This window comes from Schistocerca serialis, chromosome 4 (genome assembly GCF_023864345.2).
Source record: "Schistocerca serialis cubense isolate TAMUIC-IGC-003099 chromosome 4, iqSchSeri2.2, whole genome shotgun sequence".
In the NCBI taxonomy this organism is placed as follows: Eukaryota; Metazoa; Arthropoda; class Insecta; order Orthoptera; family Acrididae; genus Schistocerca; species Schistocerca serialis.
This window is the reverse complement of record NC_064641.1, coordinates 19,785,137-19,802,938: the sequence shown is the minus strand read 5'-3', so window position 1 is coordinate 19,802,938 and position 17,802 is coordinate 19,785,137. Positions and strand designations below refer to the sequence as shown.

The following is a 17,802-nucleotide window of genomic DNA, read 5'->3' as shown; positions in this document are numbered from 1 at the left end:
AAATGTGAGTTTGTAATCTTACGGAACACATCAAATATGGAGCCAAGATTGGGAGACTGCATACAACACTACATTCATAAAATAACACACGAAGAACGTTGAAACATATGCAAGAGGAAATTAACCACAACCAACCGATTCAATTTTCACCCAAAGAAGTTACGTTCGTAGCACAATCCTGTCCGTCATGAAATTACCACACATAGGTATACTAAATTCATACTAACTCGATGTGAAATCTTTGCGAAAAGAATAGCTGAGGGCTACTTTGATGATTACACTACATGCTTCACGTGGTCAACTTGGTTTACACAAAGAGTGTAACTCCACAATAATTTTGATAATTATAATAAATTACATCGAACCACAAATTACAAAAGAAAAATCTCGAACTGGTTACTATCGCCTTACTATTAACCTGATGGGTCAAACAATTGTATAAGCACGTGGTACTGGTCTCACAAAGTACACCCCATGTGGGCTGAACATAAAGAAAAGTTGCTATATTGAAAAATATTGTGAAGACGAGACGTTATAATCTCACGCACATTGACATTTAAGATTGATGATCTTAGTTAGAGTTACAGATCATCCACACGTGGTTCCACTTTACTCACAAAGTAGTGACAAAGCAACTACTGGAAGATATTCTGAACCTCACACTCGAATTACATTGCGTTGCAATTTAAGATAACGTTAAATATTTTAGATCTAAACCTGAAATAAAGGTGATTAAATTTTCAGTTAGGCTGAACTTAAGAAATCCATTGTCCTACGGACTTAGCAGAGACATGCTTAGCCCGAGATCTTACCACTTCAGACGCTCACCACGGACTGACTGCCGTGGGCCCCTACCAAGGGTGCTTCTAGATACAAAACGGAAGTGACCAGAGATGCAGCTTCCTATACCAACATGACAAGGGACGAACAGGACCATACTAAGAATAGAAACCTCTTTGCTTTTAGAAAGCGTAGCTACCTGTTCCGACGTTGGTCCTACTGTTCTCTAGCAGACAGGCTTGTCTGCTACCATCAAGCATGCAACTAGAAATACATTTGCTCATTCATGATTTCACACAGAAGGGAAGGGGGATGACAGTATCTTATCATATACAGTATGTAAAACAAAGCGCATGTAGGTTCCGTATGAGGCTGTGTGACATGAATTACATATAAACTGTGTTTTAAAGTGTAGTGGTGTGACAGATCATTCTTGATTATGTGTAAAAGTAACACGTTCCACTGCTCAGTCTCCTCCCAGATAGTCAGAAACACCACAGTAAATTTAGAAGTGGAATGATGCCATAAATGACAACAGTTTTAAAAAAATTAACATGAAAGGAATCGAACAGGGACCTTTCAACCTGGACAAAGTAGGACAAGGAACTGGGCACACAGATGTGGTGTTTGTGGAGGTCTTTCAGCGCCATGATCGGCCATAGGTAAACACTGCTGTAAGGCGTGTAAACACTGAGCTGAACAGGATGTGCCAGACACTGGCAAAGTCCCACATGAGTGTTCTTCCAGTTGATGCTGTTGCTAGGGGGGGATACACAACACATGGCCTGCACCTAAATAGGAAGGGGAAAGGTAAGTTAGTTTCTCTGTTAGCAGAAACTGTAAGGGAGGGGGGAGGGTGCACAGTCACACAAGAGATGATCCCTGTGGTTAATGGGAACAGGCAGACAGGTTTTCTAGGTTGATGCCAATGTCCAGACAGACAATAATCAAGAAAAATAGAATAAAAGAAGCGTCATTAACAGTAAATAGGTATAAAGCTAAGGGTAGTGTCAATTTACTTCATAAAAATATCAGGGGAATAAAAAATAAAATAGATGAGCTGTTAGTGAGTTTAGATGATCTTAAAAATAAGAATGAGGTTGATATTCTTTGTCTGTCTAAACACCATGTAACTGTGGGGATGGAAAGTGTCAGTATAAATGGGTGTAATTTAGCATCTTACACTTGCAGATCGAGCATAGATAAAGGAGGAGTTGCCATTTACACAAAACAAGGGGATAAGTACAAAACTGTAGAAGTAAGCAAATTTTGAGTCGATTAGCACTTTGAAGTTTGTGCATGTAAACTGCAGCTAGATAATGTACTGTTGTTATTAGCAACAGCATACAGGTCACCATTAGGAGAATGGCAGCTATCCATAAAGTAGTTTGACTCCCTATTACGCTGTCTGTCAGACAAAAAGAAGAAGTTATTAATCTGTGATAATTTCAGTCTAAACTTTCTCAGCAGTTGTGATAGTAAAAGTGAACTACAAGTGTTATTAATGACGGATAGCTTAGAATCAGTGATCAATTTCTCTACATGTATAGCTCAAGACAGTAGCACTCTAATAGATAATGTATTTGTGCAGCAAGAGGATGTAAAACTAACACATGCTCTCCCTGTGATAAACGTATTGTCGGACCATGATGCACAACTGATTAACTTACAAAAATTAGCAGGGTGTACAGTTCAGAAACTAAGTAAAAGTGTAAGGCTGGCCAATCCGGTATCTATAGCACACTTCAGAGAAAGTTTAAGAAATGTTAATTGGGGAGATGTGTATAATGAACCAATTGCCAATGATATATACAACATATTTCTTGATAAATTTATAAAATTTATATCCCTTTTTGAACACTGTTGCCCCAAATAAAATTAATAGATGTAACACCAAACAGTTTTCAAAAAAGGCTTGGTATTTTCCCAAACGGGCTAACTTATGCCATAGTCTAGCCTCTCTACAAAAAATGGGACACCTCACGTCAATAATTACCAGCCATTATCCTTGTTCACAGCATTTTAAAAAATTGTTGAGAAAGTAATGTACTCAAGAGTGGTTAGCAACTTCAGCTGTAATGGGATACTTAGTAAATCACATTTTGCATTTCAAAAATGCTGTTCCACTGAGACAGCAATATACAATTTCACTGTCCAGTACAGAAATTACAATTCTATGGTATAAATGGAACAGCATATGAGTGGTTTAAGTCATACCTACAGAACAGGAGGCAAAAAGTTTCTTTATTTGGTTTAAGTAATTTAAGGAAGCTTCCCCTTTCATCTAACTGGGGTGAAATTACTTCAGGTCTTCAACAGGGCTCGATCATGGGTCGCCTTCTGTTCTTGATCTGAAAAGAGAGACTAAACAGAAATTGTTTACTGATGATACAAGCATCATTACTAGTAAAAAATATCCAATAGAAAATGATACAAATAACGTCTTTGGAAAAGTTATTGATTGGTTTTCTGCGAATGGGCTTGCTCTGAACTTTGAAGAAACACAGTACACCCGATTTTCTACTGCAAGGAATGCAGTTCCTTCAATAAATATAACACATCAGCAGAAGTCAGTAGCCAGGGTAGAGCATACTAAGTTTTTGGGTGTACATCTAGACAAGGATCTTAATTAGAAAATTCATATTTTGTATCTCCTAAAGCGACTAGGTTCATCAACTTGTACTATCAGAATAATTGCTAAGTTAGAGGATATAAAAATTAGCTAGCTAATATTCTTTGCATACCTTCACTCTATGATGTCATACGGATTACTATTTTGGGGTAAATCAACACTCAGGCAAAAAGTATTCACTGCTCAAAAAGAAGTGGTTAGAACAACGTGTGGGGTTTGTAGTCAGTACTGCTGGGGAACGATATACACCACAATTCATGATATAATTGAGAAACAGATAGCGAATATTGCAATCCGATACATCCAGTAATTACCGTAAGAACGACGGAAGACTTATCCTGTATGCTCGAGCTGTTAATCATTTTATTGTATCCCAGTGGGATCAAATGGCTCTGAGCACTGAGGGACTTAACATCTGAGGTCATCAGTCCCGTAGACTTAGAACCACTTAAACCTAACCAACCTAAGGATATCACACACATCCATACCCGCAGCAGGATTCGAACCTGCGACCGTAGCTGCAGCGCGGTTCCGAACTGAAGCGCCTAGAACCGCTCGGCCACAGCGGCCGGCTTGCCGCCTACAGATCACGTCTCGAGCGTGATAGGAAGACGTACACTTCACGACAGTCTCTAGCCGGCAACTTTTATGAATGACCCACCTTGAATTTCAGGCATGACAAGACGTTCCCCAATGTACCTTTAGGAGGCAGTTTGCTTCCACGTTACAATGAATACAAGTGTGTCTTCGGGTCCATGGGTGTCGAACCCCATACTGATGTTGATCATTTACACCATTTTCGAACGGAATAAACGTTTGATCATTTAACACTTGTTGCCTGATGAGCACCTCCACCGTCTCCAGAATGAGGTTTAGCTTCTGTAAAGTTTGGAAGGCAGGAGACGATATACTGGCAGAAGTACAGCTGTGAGTACCGGGCGTGAGTCGTGCTTCGGTGGCTCAGATGGTAGAGCACTTGCCCGCGAAAGGCAAAGGTCCCGAGTTCGAGTCTCGGTCGGGCACACAGTTTTAATCTGCCAGGAAGTTTCACCTCCACCGTCTGATATGGAGGGTGGTCCACTGATCGTGACCGGGCCAAATATCTCACGAAATAAGCGTCAAACGAAAAAACTACAAAGAATGAAACTTGTCTAGCTTGAAGGGGGAAACCAGATGGCGCTATGGTTGGCCCGCTAGATGGCGCTGCCATAGGTCAAACGGATGTCAACTGCGTATTTTTAAATAGGAACCCCCATTTTTATTACATATTCCTGTGGTACGTAAAGGAATATGAATGTTTTACTTGGACCACTTTTTTCGATTTGTGATAGATGGCGCTGTAAGAGTCACAAACGTATCGCTCACAATTTTAGACGAACAGTTGATAACAGGTAGGTTTTTTAGATTAAAATACAGAACGCAAGTACGTTTGAACATTTTATTTCGGTTGTTCCAATGTGATACATGTACCTTTGTGAACTTGTCATTTCTGAGAACACATGCTGTTACAGCGCGATTACCTGTAAATACCACATTAATGCAATAAATGCTCAAAATTATGTCCGTCAACCTCAATGCTTTTGGCAATACATGTAACGACATTCCTCTCAACAGCGAGTAGTTCACCTTCCGTAATGTTGACACATGCATTGACAATGCGCTGACGCATGTTGCCAGGCGTTATCGGTGGATCACGATGGCAAATATCCTTCAACTTTCCCCATAGAAAGAAATCCGGCAACGTCATATCCTGTCAACGTGCGGGCCACGGTATGGTGCTTCGACGACCAATCCACCTGTCATGAAGTATACTATTCAATACCGCTTCACCGCGCGCGAGCTATGTGCCGGACATTCATCATGTTGGAAGAACATCGCCATTCTGTCATGCAGTGCAACCTCTTGTAGCAACATCGGTAGAACATTACGCAGGAAATCAGCATACATTGCACCATTTAGATTGTCATCCATAAAATGGGGACCAATTATCCTTCCTCCCATAATGCCGCACCATACATTAACCCGCCAAGGTCGCTGATGTTCCACTTGTCGCATCCATCGTGGATTTTCCGTTGCCCAATAGTGCATATTATGCCGGTTTACGTTATCGCTGTTGATGAGTGACGCTTCGTCGCTAAATAGAACGCGTGCAAAGAATCTGTCACCGTCCCGTAATTTCTCTTGTGCCCAGTGGCAGAACTGTACACGACGGTCAAAGTTATCGCCATGCAATTCCCGGTGCATAGAAATATGGTACGGGTGCAGTCGATGTTGATGTAGCATTCTCAACACCGACGTTTTTGAGATTCCCGATTCTCGCGCAATTTGTCTGTTGCTGACGTGCGGATTATCCGCGACAGCAGCTAAAACACTTACTTGGGCATCATCATTTGTTGCAGGTCGTGGTTGACGTTTCACATGTGGCTGAACGCTTCCTGTTTCCTTAAATAACGTAACTATCCGCCGAACGGTGCTGACACTTGGATGATGTCGTCTAGGATACCGAGCAGCATACATAGCACATGCCCGTTGGGCATTTTGATCACAATAGCCATACATCAACACCATATCGACCATTTCCGCAATTGGTAAATGGTCCATTTTAACACGGATAATGTATCACGAAGCAAATACCGTCTGCACTGGTGGAATGTTACGTGATACCACGTACTTGTACGTTTGTGACTATTACAAAGGGAAAAAAGTGGAGTGTTCACTCATATTTCTTTACGTACTGCACGAATATGTAATAAAAAATGGGGGTTCCTATTTTAAAAAACGCAGTTGATACCCGTTTGACCTATGGCAAGGGCTATCTAGCGGGTCAACCATAGCGCCATCTGGTTTCCCCCTTAAAGCTAGACGAGTTTCGTTCTTTGTAGTTTTTTCTTTTGATGCTTAGTTCGTGAGATATTTGGCCCGGTCACTATCAATGGACCATCCTGTATATTGGAACGATGCTTCGTGACGTAACATCTCCCTTCTAGGTCCGTACATAAAATACATTTGTTGCTCCAGTAATTCCTGTTATAACTTTTCTCAGACATCTGTCCGCATACCGAGTCAGAAATTTCATGTCGTCCGCCAGATACCTACATTCGTGCAGAAGAAATGATACTGCACCCACTGCAAAGGCACTATTTCTCGTGGCGCGTTAGTCCGCGATTATGATTCGAATTCCGATTGCTTGCGCTGCGAAGAATTTGAACCTGCTCCATCAACTCAACCACAGGGGAATGACCATTTGCTACAAGCGTGTTCTTAAGCTCCCTTAGAAACGTCGTGTACGAGGACTGAAAAAAAAATCACTATTAATATTGAGACTTTGTGTACTTAGGAAATATGTTCAGTTGCTAGTGGCTGGACCCAAGCTAGAGCCTATCTCTGTCCAAATTTACATTTTTGCATGTACTGGTGTTCAAAACATTTTGTGCATTTCACAGCGTAAACAGACAATTGTAGGTCGCAAAACAATAGCGTGTTAATATGACACGACGAAAAGTTCTTCAGTAATATCAAGAATCTCTCTTCTTGTCTGGATGTAATTATTTCGTATATTTATTTTTCCACTCTTTTCGGTCCGCAGCTCGTGGTCTTGCGGTAGCGTTCTCGCTTCTCGCGCACGGGCTCCCGGGTTCGATGCCCGGCGGGGTCAGGGATTTTCCCTGCCTCGAGATGACTGGGTGTTGCTGTGTCGTCTTCATCATTATCATTCATCCACATTACTGTTGGAGGAAGGCAATGGCAAACCACCTCCTTTAGCGCCTTACCTAGTCATCAGCGCGGGTCTCCTGCATCTTTCCCTACCTTCCTCGGAGTATGGCGCCTCATCATCACTGTTTTCGCGTCACATGAGTAAGCTGTGGGCTCCTCTTTTACGCCCTAAGTTATGTCCTGCTTGTTACAGGGAAGGAGCCTCGTTCAGCAAGTGCCTGATGTACAACCAGAGCGATGTGACGGACTTCGGCGGCAGCAGGGAACCTGTGAAGTGCCAGCACGGTTGGGAGTATGACGACACGTGGTTCTCCCTGACGGTGACGTCACAGATGAACTGGGTCTGCGACAACCGGCAGGCCGTCAATGACGTCTTCTTCTACTCACAGATTATTGGAGTGGCCCTGGGGTTACTGTTTGGCTACATTGGCGACATGTGCGTAGCTATTTTTTTTATTACCGGTTTCATCCACCATGAAAAGACACTTATTATTTTCAGTACACAGGGTGTTACAAAAAGGTACGGCCAAACATTCAGGAAACATTCCTCACACACAAACTAAAGAAAAGATGTTTATGTTGACATGTGTCCGGAAACGCTCAATTTACATGTTAGAGCTCATTTTAGTTTCGTCAGTACGTACTGTACTTCCTCGATTCACCACCAGTTGGCCCAATTGAAGGAAGGTAATGTTGACTTCGGTGCTTGTGTTGACATGTGACTCATTGCTCTACTGTACTAGCATCAAGCACATCAGTACGTAGCATCAACAGGTTAGTCTGTCAGCGTCAGAGAAGTTGCTGCTGTACAAGGTAACGTTGACCACGTCACTGTATGGAGAGTGCTACGGGAGAACCAGTTGTTTCCGTACCATGTACAGCGTGTGCAGGCACTATCAGCAGCGGATTGGCCTCCACAGGTACACTTCTGCGAATGGTTCATCCAACAATGTGTCAATCCTCATTTCAGTGCAAATGTTCTCTTTACAGACGAGGCTTCATTCCAACGTGATCAAATTGTAAATTTTCACAATCATCGTGTGTGGGCTGACGAGAATCCGCACGCAATTGTGCAATCGCGTCATCAACAGATTTTCTGTGAACGTTTGGGCAGGCATTGTTGGTGATGTCTCGATAGGGCCCCATGATCTTCCACCTACCCACAATGGAGCACGTTATCATGATTTCATATGGGATACTCTACCTGTGCTGCTACAACATGTGCCTTTTCAAGTACGACACAACATGTGGTTCATGTACGATGGAGCTCCTGCACATTTCAGTCGAAGTGTTCGTACGCTTCTCAACAAGATTCGGTGACCGATGGATTGGTAGAGGCGGACCAATTCCGTGGCCTCCACGCTCTCCTGACCTCAACCCTCTTGACTTTCATTTATGGGAGCATTTGAAAGCTCTTGCCTACGCAACCCCGGTACCAAATGTAGAGACTCTTCGTGCTCGTATTGTGGACGGCTGTGATACAACACGCCATTCTCCAGGGCTGCATCAGCGCATCAGGGATTCCATGCGACGGAGGGTGGATGCATGTATCCTCGCTAACGGAAGACATTTTGAACATTTCCTGTAACAAAGTATTTGAAGTCACGCTGGCACGTTCTGTTGCTGTGTGTTTCCATTCCATGATTAATGTGATTTGAAGAGAAGTAATAAAATGAGCTGTAACATGGAAAGTAAGCGTTTCCGGACACATGTCCACATAACATATTTTCTTTCTTTGTGTGTGAGGAATGCTTCCTGAAAGTTTGGCCGTACCTTTTTGTAACACCCTGTATAAGAAGTTAAATTATTTTTAGAATTTATGATTGGTTTTTCAATAGCGACAGATACGTAGTACATTTCACATATCACTACCGTTTCAGTCAATATAATAAGAGTGCATTATTATTATTATCGATGTATTCCTATATGTCACGTGCATTACACTGTACTTTCCCATTGTATCTTTTTTTCTAGGCTCTGTGGTGAAGTTAGTTACTTGTTTATGCTCCATGGATACTTTTTAAAGTGGTTCTAGATATTTATCTTAGCAAAAAGAGGAAACCGAAAGCTAATTTTATTCTTACATAGAAGCCAAAGGTACTTAAGGGTTTACTTGGTTAAAAATTTTATTACTTTTGTACACACAGACATACACACGCACCTATCTTTCATACTTTTCTATAGTAAATATTGAGTTCAAGGAGCTGAAAGTAGATTAATGTTACACGTAATTGACCTAAGATTAAGATACTGCAGTACGATGTATTACATTGTGAAAGTGTGTTCTCGAATCAATTTTTTACTATTAATTTATGACACATTTCTACCAATTAGTATTCAGTTGTATAGGAAAATGTAATATATATCGTAACGATGTAAGATGTATTTCACAAATTTATTGGTCTTATTTGTCCTCTTATTTTCCTCGAGCAGTTTATAGCACATTTTTATTCCCAGGAAAAAAATATTATTCTGAGTTTTCCATTGGTTTTTTCCTGCTATATTTAACGTCAAGTTTGATGATGCTCCATAATCATAACCAGAACTTTAGGGGACTACCAACTGATGTTTTCTTAATATGGATAAAAGGTTATTAAATGTGCTCCATGATATTAGTATAAACTTTAATTCCTGAAAGAGATTTTTATAGTAAACCGAGTTACTATTTTTACTTATTACTCTGATGTCCCTTGTCTGTAGGATTGGTGGGGTTTAAGAGACCAAACTACATGGCTATCAGTCGCTCCATCCTATATGTGTCAAGCCGGGAAGTGTCCTCAGAGTGGAAGGACGTACAAGGCAAACCCTTGTAACCTCCCCACCGCAATTTTTAAAAGAAAGAAAATTGACAATACTTAATAGAAATGGGAGCCAAGTGTAACCTCCCCACAAAAATTTTAAAAGAAAATAACGATACTAATTAGAAATGCTGATGGACATGGCTCTATGCGTAACCTGCCCACAATCAAATGTACTGACAATGGCAACAAATGTGAAATTCGCAATCTGACTCAATTATAAATCCTTCAAAAAATTAAAGTCCATTCAGTGACAAGAAAATTCAATTAAACCGAAATATCGGTCTTTGGCCCTGTGTAAAAACAATCAGAATTAAAGTCTTACCTCAGAATAAATGGATGTCACATATCTGCTCTTGTTGTTGCGCACCACTTGGAGGAACTACATTGCAAATAATAATATTCTCCTTTTTTTTTTTTTGTAATTCTAGTGAAATTTTTCTTCAAAAAGAAGTGGAATGAAATGGGAAGTGCAACGAGATCTTTAGTTCAAAAAAATTAAACTTTTGAGAAAATGCTTTTGAAATAAAAAATTATTATTGGGAGACTTGTTGGAGAATAATTACAATAAATAAAATTTTTCATTATCTAATGATTATATTAATTAACAGTATACCTTATTCCTCATCTTGACCATTGTTGCCGACCGCCTACATCACACAACCGCACTGGGCTGCTACTACTGACCGACCGCTCTGCATGACGACTACAGACAGAGTACTGCTCTCAACTAGACAGAGCTACAGACTCGCAACGACTGACTGACTGCTACTCTGCATAGCGACAACTAACTCGCAAAGACTACTACTGACTGAGAACCGCTCGCAACACTCGCGCGGTCAAGCGCATACTCTCTGGTCACAGATGCTACAATGCCTCGCCATCGCTGCTGCGTTACATACGTGTTTCATAACCCTCCACTCGGGGGGCAAAAATTTGGCAGCGATGGTGAGTCATTTGGACTTGCCAAGCGCGGCAAAATTTTTCTTTAATTAACAAAATCCTACAACTTACAGAATATTTAAATGTTGTGCACACGCACTAAGTACAAAATATATCAGACAAAGACAAAATGTGAGTACAAAACATAGTAGCAAATCAGAAAAGTATATACAAACTTTTTGACAGATAAAGTGCACAGGCACTGAAAAAATTCTTTAGCATATGCAGAACAAATAAACAGACTGGCAAGAATAATTAGATGTAGTACATAAAGTAAATGTTGTGCACACGCACTAAGTACAAAATATATCAGACAAAGACAAAATGTGAGTACAAAACATAGTAGCAAATCAGAAAAGTATATACAAATTATTTGACAGATAACAAAGTGCACAGGCACTGAAAAAATTCTTTAGCATATGCAGAACAAATAAACAGACTGGCAAAAAATATTATGTTGACAAGTGTACATGCACTGAAAAATGTCTTTAGCATTTTCACAACAAATAAACATAATGGCAAAAAAAAAAAATTCATGTCCAAAGTGCACATGCACTGAAAAATGTCTTTAGTATTTTCACAACAAATAAACATAATGGCAAACATCATGTCGACCAGTGACATAAGTGTACTCACACTGGAGTTTAGCGAATCGAAAAATGTATAACCTATGAACATAAATGATGTTACCAAAAAAAATTTTTCTTTATGTGACAAGAATCAGGATAGGAAAGGGAAGGATTGCATCATGGTTGTAGCACTTTAGATTGCACACAGCTGCTCTGAAAGTCCATATCTTTCCACAGTAGTACAACACCAAGTGACACAACTTGAAGTTCTTTTCCCATCAGAATTTATCAGTGTAGCCAAGACACTGAACTGTCGTAGTAATGTTCCATGTTTTCATTTTGGCAGTACATTAGGTACACCAAACAGTGGGACCATAATAATGTCTTCATCGCTCATGGTGGTGGACAGCATGTCGTGTCAACACCACACTCTTACAAGGCACACCAACGTAGAATTAGTGCAAAACCAAATATAGTGCTCCATGATCACTGGGATAAACAGGACAAATGGACATTGCAGTAATTCAGGGTAGTCAGCTTATGAGGTGAAGGACATCAAGTCACATAATATTGACAATTACAGTCTTCATTGATAGTTCGTGGCATTCATAGCCCAGTTATTGAACATTTCTGTACCAAGTATGTAGTATTACAGAAAAATGTTCATTAATTGTTTTACATAGAATCAGTAGCCTTCTTTTCCTGGTTACAAAATATTATGAAATAATCGCATTCTTTTCAGTTACAGAGTATAATTAAGAATCATTAACCTTCTCCTAATTACAGTTAATTAATCATTTGTCATTCCAATCTATTAAGAATCATTAGCCTTCTTCTAATTACAAAGCATTATTAAACAATCACATTTATTTCCAATTACAAAGTATGAACATTGAAAACAAGAGTTAATTAATGGCATAATTAATAACAATTTCGTTGATTGACATTAATTATTGGCACTCAGTGGCCATCAAGTATTGAATAGAATAAAACATAGTTCATCATTCAGTATTATTCAGATCATTACAAAGTCATTATTAAAAATCAGTTAATTACAGTCAAATCATTAGTAATCACAGGCATTACAATAAACAGTGGCAGTTATTAGCTAGTGACAAAGCATTATTTTGAATATAGTCTCATTAAGAGGTCATTACTCGAGTGACGTGCTATTCAGAGTTGATCAGTATTATTCAGAATTATCATAAACTAGTGACATTATGTGGGACTGGTAATACATTTTTTTGGTAGCAATGCATTGCGTTGGGATCGATAATTAATTGCTGAGGCACAATACTTTTTGCTTTTGACCTATTGCTGCAAATGAGGATAGGTAACGTCATTCGTCATGAGTCAGCTGTAGCAAGATTATGTAACAAGGCAGTACATGTGATCACATTTATAAATGATAAACACAAATGGGTAAAAAATATAAAAATGCAAGTACTAGAACAGGTATAATAAGTAACAGGTTTAGTAAGTGTCATGAAAAACTTCTCCTGGAAAAAATATAAAAACGGATTATTGACCTGAAAGAAGAAACGCACACTATGCTGAAAAGTAGTGAACTTCGAATTAACAAGTAGTGAAATGTGTATAAAATGTGTTCCATAGCTGTCCTTTCCAAAACTTTCCGTCATCCTACTATGCAATGTAACACCTGCTGTCAAAGCAAACCGCAACAAATACTTAAATAACTACGTGGCATAAATACATTACTTCAACATTATCCTCATCTGTAAAGAAAAAAACTTCATTATCCATATCATCATAACTTCACCATAATCATCACCTGTAGAGAAAAACTTCATTATTCATAATACCATTTCCTTCATCATTATTCATCAGTATTCACTATCATCTGCAAAAAATCACTTCATTACTCATTACCTAACTATTCCTTATCTCTAGCATATTTCATCACTAAAAATAAGATGTGTAGTTCTCTCTGACAGCCTGCATCAATCACCTTGTATTCTGAAAGAAAAAATTAGTTAAGACTGCTATTCTGTGACGAGTATAGTATAGTCTTGTTAATGCTTGTTAATCCTGATCCCTTTACTCTTCCTCATAAAGTTATTGCATCTCCTTTCGTTTATTTCGTAGGTGAAATTCCCATTTATGTTAAATTTATTTCTTAGAATCATCATTCCTTTCTGAAATTGATGAACAAAGATTAATGTCTTGCATTTAAATCCTATACCCACTAAATAATGACTGGTTTATGGTGACACAATTAACCATACAGCATAACATGACAGAAAACGTAATATGTCCAAGACATTGACAGTGTTCGGATGCGAAAAAATGTACACAGAATAATACAATGCAGTAGCAAAAAAAATGTGAAACAGTCACGATGTTGAGATGTCATAAGGCAAAAAAAAAAAAATGTCAAAGTCGACTGGTGTGTGTTATATCTTAACTATTTCATAGTGCCTACAAACAAAACTGGAGTACAGTCATATACACAAAAAAATGGAAAATGTGCACGGTCTGATGTGTAACGACAAGAAAAGCGACCTGCTAACCTTACCTTGCCGGGCACTTGCCAAGAAAAAAAAAATACGATAATCATCAATAAGTAGTCACATAAATATAATTGCAGAAATAGTCGTAAATGTGTAAATTCATCTGGAAAAATATGCACGGTCTGATGTGTAACGACAAGAAGAGCGACCTGCTAACCTTACCTTGCCGGGCACTTGCCAAGAAAAAAAATACGATAATCATCAATAATTAGTCAGGTGAATTAATTGCATTAGTAAATGGCATTATAGTGTGTTGAATCATACAGTGGTTTCACTCAATAAACGGTTTAATGTTTGAGATATGGTGATTGCCTTTCGATTTTCTGGTTCTCAAAGTTTCGACGTGTACAACATTGGGGTGAGGGATGCTGCGAATCCGATACGGACCTGCGTATAGAAGTTCAAATTTACTGCACTTACCTTTTAATTTGCTGGATAAATAGTGTGTACGTACTAATATCTTCTGTCCAACGTGAAAGTCGCGGCGTGTACAAACCTGTTTTTGCTGTCTTCTCCGGCGCTCTGCGGCACGTTTGATGTTGTTCAGCGCAATGTCAATTATTTCGTGGTGTCGTAGGCGACGATTTTTGGGGAATTCTATTAATTCTTTAATTTTGTTCGGTGGTTCAACGTTTTTCAGTATAACAGTCGGAGATAGCATAGTGGATTCATTTGGAATGGAATTAATTACATCTTGGAATGAGAGTATGTGTGTATCCCAATCAATATGTCTTTTGTGGCAGTATATTCTGCACAGCTTACCAATTTCCTTCATTAATCTTTCACAAGGGTTCGAAGAAGCGTGGTACTTGGATATATAGATCGGAGAAATGTTTCTAGCTCGTAACATGCGTGTCCATACACTACTACGAAATTGAGGTCCATTATCAGAAATTACTTTCATTACATGCCCTACATGAAATAGAAAATGTTTTACAAATGCTTTCGAAACAGTTTTAGCAGTAGCTTTGCGTAACGGAGTGAAAGTAACAAATTTTGAAGTGAGCTCAACAGCGACAAAGATGTAGCAAAAACATGGTAATGAGGTCGGACATGTTCTTTTGTGTTCCGATTCTACTTTGTTACTATCCGTAATAGTTTGCACGTGTCAAAATTAATCATTTGCTGAAAAACATTTGTTTGTGTTTTGTGAGTGTCGTAAATTGGTAGTGACAGCAGAAGACAACACAGCTGACGGACAGAAGCATTAGCTCGCGCAGCTGACCAAAGCATGTGAAAGGAAAAAAAGAATACTATGTCTCGTAATGACGACGAAATGAAATTTTCAAATGCAACTTGTTGAATGTACATGACGCTGAAATTTGCTTTGCAGAAGTTGGTTGCGATGTCTTGCTGATTGTTGCCGAGAGAACGCGATAGTGCGTCTGCTATAACATTTTGCGTGCCGGGAATGTGAACTATTGTAAAATTAAATTCCTGTAAATACAGTTTCCATCTACTTAACCTGTCGTGAGTAAATTTAGCTGAAAGCAAAAATTGTATTTCTCTGTGGTCTGTGTAGACGGTGGTATGTCTGCCATAAAGAAAGTGCCGAAATCTCGTAAAAGCCCATACAACACAATGTTTGAAGTTCTGTAACGGAATAATTTCGTTCAGCAGGTGACAAAATGCGACTTGCAAATGCGATGTTTTTAATTACTGTAGAACCATCTTCTTCAATTTCCTGAAAAATATGTACACCTAAAGCGGTGTTAGAGCTGTCAGTGGCAATGGAAAAATTTCTGGTGAGATCTGGGTGCGATAAAAGTAGAGCATTCAATAAAGCATGTTTCAAATAACATTCTCGTGAACAAAATTCTGCGTGTCAAAAGTAATGTTTGCGTTACTGTAGTATGCAATCTGTGCTGTATCTGGTTAAATTCTATCGTTCGTCCTGTTATTTACGGGAGGATGCTGTGGCATATCCACTATATGAACTGTTCTGTTATTTCTTACTGACGTGTTACGCTATGGATGACACCTATTGTCTGTTCCATTCATGATTATTTGTTGTTGCTGATGTTGTTGCTGCTCATAAGATCGACTGTTATTAAATGTACGCTGAAAATTGTGCTCATCATTCTTTTTACGTCTGTCCTAATAATCATTCCTATACGGTGTATTGCGATAGGAATTGAAATAGAGTGTTGTCTGTACGTAGTTATTTCTTTGCTGCCATGCGTTACTATTTGTTGGAGCTGAGACTATACATGCACGCGGCGAAACATTAAAGTTTGGTTGACCTTGTAGACTGCATTGTTGGTTAGGTATGCTAAGCGGCTGACTTTCATGCTATTGTGGTGAAAAACATCTATTGTTACCAAAAAATGCGTTTGCTGTTAATTTTACTTTTACACATACTGATGATTACGATTTTATCTGTAATTAAAATTACGGCGGTACTGGAGTGCCTACTGAAAATTGTCACATTCGGTAAAAGATTTGTCGTATCCGGTTTTCATTACATACGTTTCTTAATACTAGGTAGAGCAATAGTTAAAGAGCAGTTTGGATAGATATAAAGGATAGTAGAAGAAAAGGCAGCAGTGCAGAAAACTAAAGATGAAACAGCACTACTACAGCTCGGGGCCCTATGCTCGCTACGGCACATATTCATTAAAGCGTAATGAATCCCCTGAGGTCATTTACGCACTGCAAATAAATTTTAGCTTTTGTGTTACAGGCAATAGCGATAAAATTTCAAAGGCAAATTGTTGTATTCGTGCTAATTCAAATTTCTTCATTACAGGCAATGCTGTTGTAAATACAAAAATAAATTGTCGCATCTGGTTCAAAGCTAGTTTCTCCATTACCGATAATAGCGGTGAATGTACAAAGATAAATTGTCGTATACAGTGCAAATCGTGTATCTGTGTTCTGTCATTATTAAATTCTTTACATTTGCTTACAAATGCAAATTGCTCGAAATCTACGTTCTCGTCTTTGAATTTGAAAACACGTTCGGGTTTGTGTGTGAATCTGTTCGTCTGTGTCATTCCGGATTTCAAGTTGCGTAGCTTTTCAGATTTTAAGTCGCGTGGCTTTTCGGATTTTAAGTCGCGTAGTCTCTGTAAATTGCTCACTTTATACGCGTTGCGCGAGTCTGACAAATGTTCGCAAAGTGGCGGATTCTGTGACGTATTGGTGACTGAAATAGTTTTTATTTCTGTTACTTGTTGTTGTAAAATCGATAACTTTCCACGTAACGTGTTATTAGATGAATCGATCTCATTAATCGTCTGCTGTAAATTTTGAAATTCAGGTGTTTGGATAAATGAAACCGGTGCAGTATCGTCTGATTTATTGTCATTAGTATTTTCGATAGCATCAATACGACTGGCCAATTCATCACATTTTTCAGTCAGTATTTTAACCTGATCATCGGTTTTAGAATCAGACGCATTAATCTGTTTTTGCAACTTGCGCGTAGTTTCGCTCAGTTTTTTAACATCAGCTTTGATGACATCGCAATCCTGTGTTAGATCTAGTTGTTCGAATCTATCTGTCACTGTTTGAATATTTACTGTGTGTGTATCCGTTTTTGCTTTAAGATCAGAAATTTCATCCCGTAATTCCGCGTTCAATTGTTCTATGGTATTAATTTTGTCGGACACTGTAGTAATATTATTGTCTACATACGTCTTCGCTTTCGCGAATATTTTACGTTTGTCCTCTTGTCTCTGTGCAGTGATTGTTTCCATGACTTGTCGTTTTACTTTGTTTTGATCTTGAATAAATCTGCGGAAACGCGTATCACTGTTCTGTATGTGCTGACTAAAGCGCTCGTTAATCTGAGTGTTCTGCTGTTCGAATTTCGCGTCTATCTTTGCGTCCAT

The 17,802-nt window shown here is 39.0% G+C and overlaps 1 protein-coding gene across 3 annotated transcripts in view; it reads left to right on the top strand.

Moving 5' to 3' along the window:
• Positions 1–17,802, top strand: part of LOC126473823 (solute carrier family 22 member 7-like) — a 147,369-nt gene that overhangs the window by 34,611 nt on the left and 94,956 nt on the right. For all 3 annotated transcript variants that reach the window (XM_050101142.1, XM_050101141.1, XM_050101143.1), the window contains exon 3: positions 7,320–7,562. In XM_050101142.1, coding sequence (XP_049957099.1) covers positions 7,320–7,562 — 243 coding nt within the window. The remainder of the gene's footprint in view (positions 1–7,319; positions 7,563–17,802) is intronic.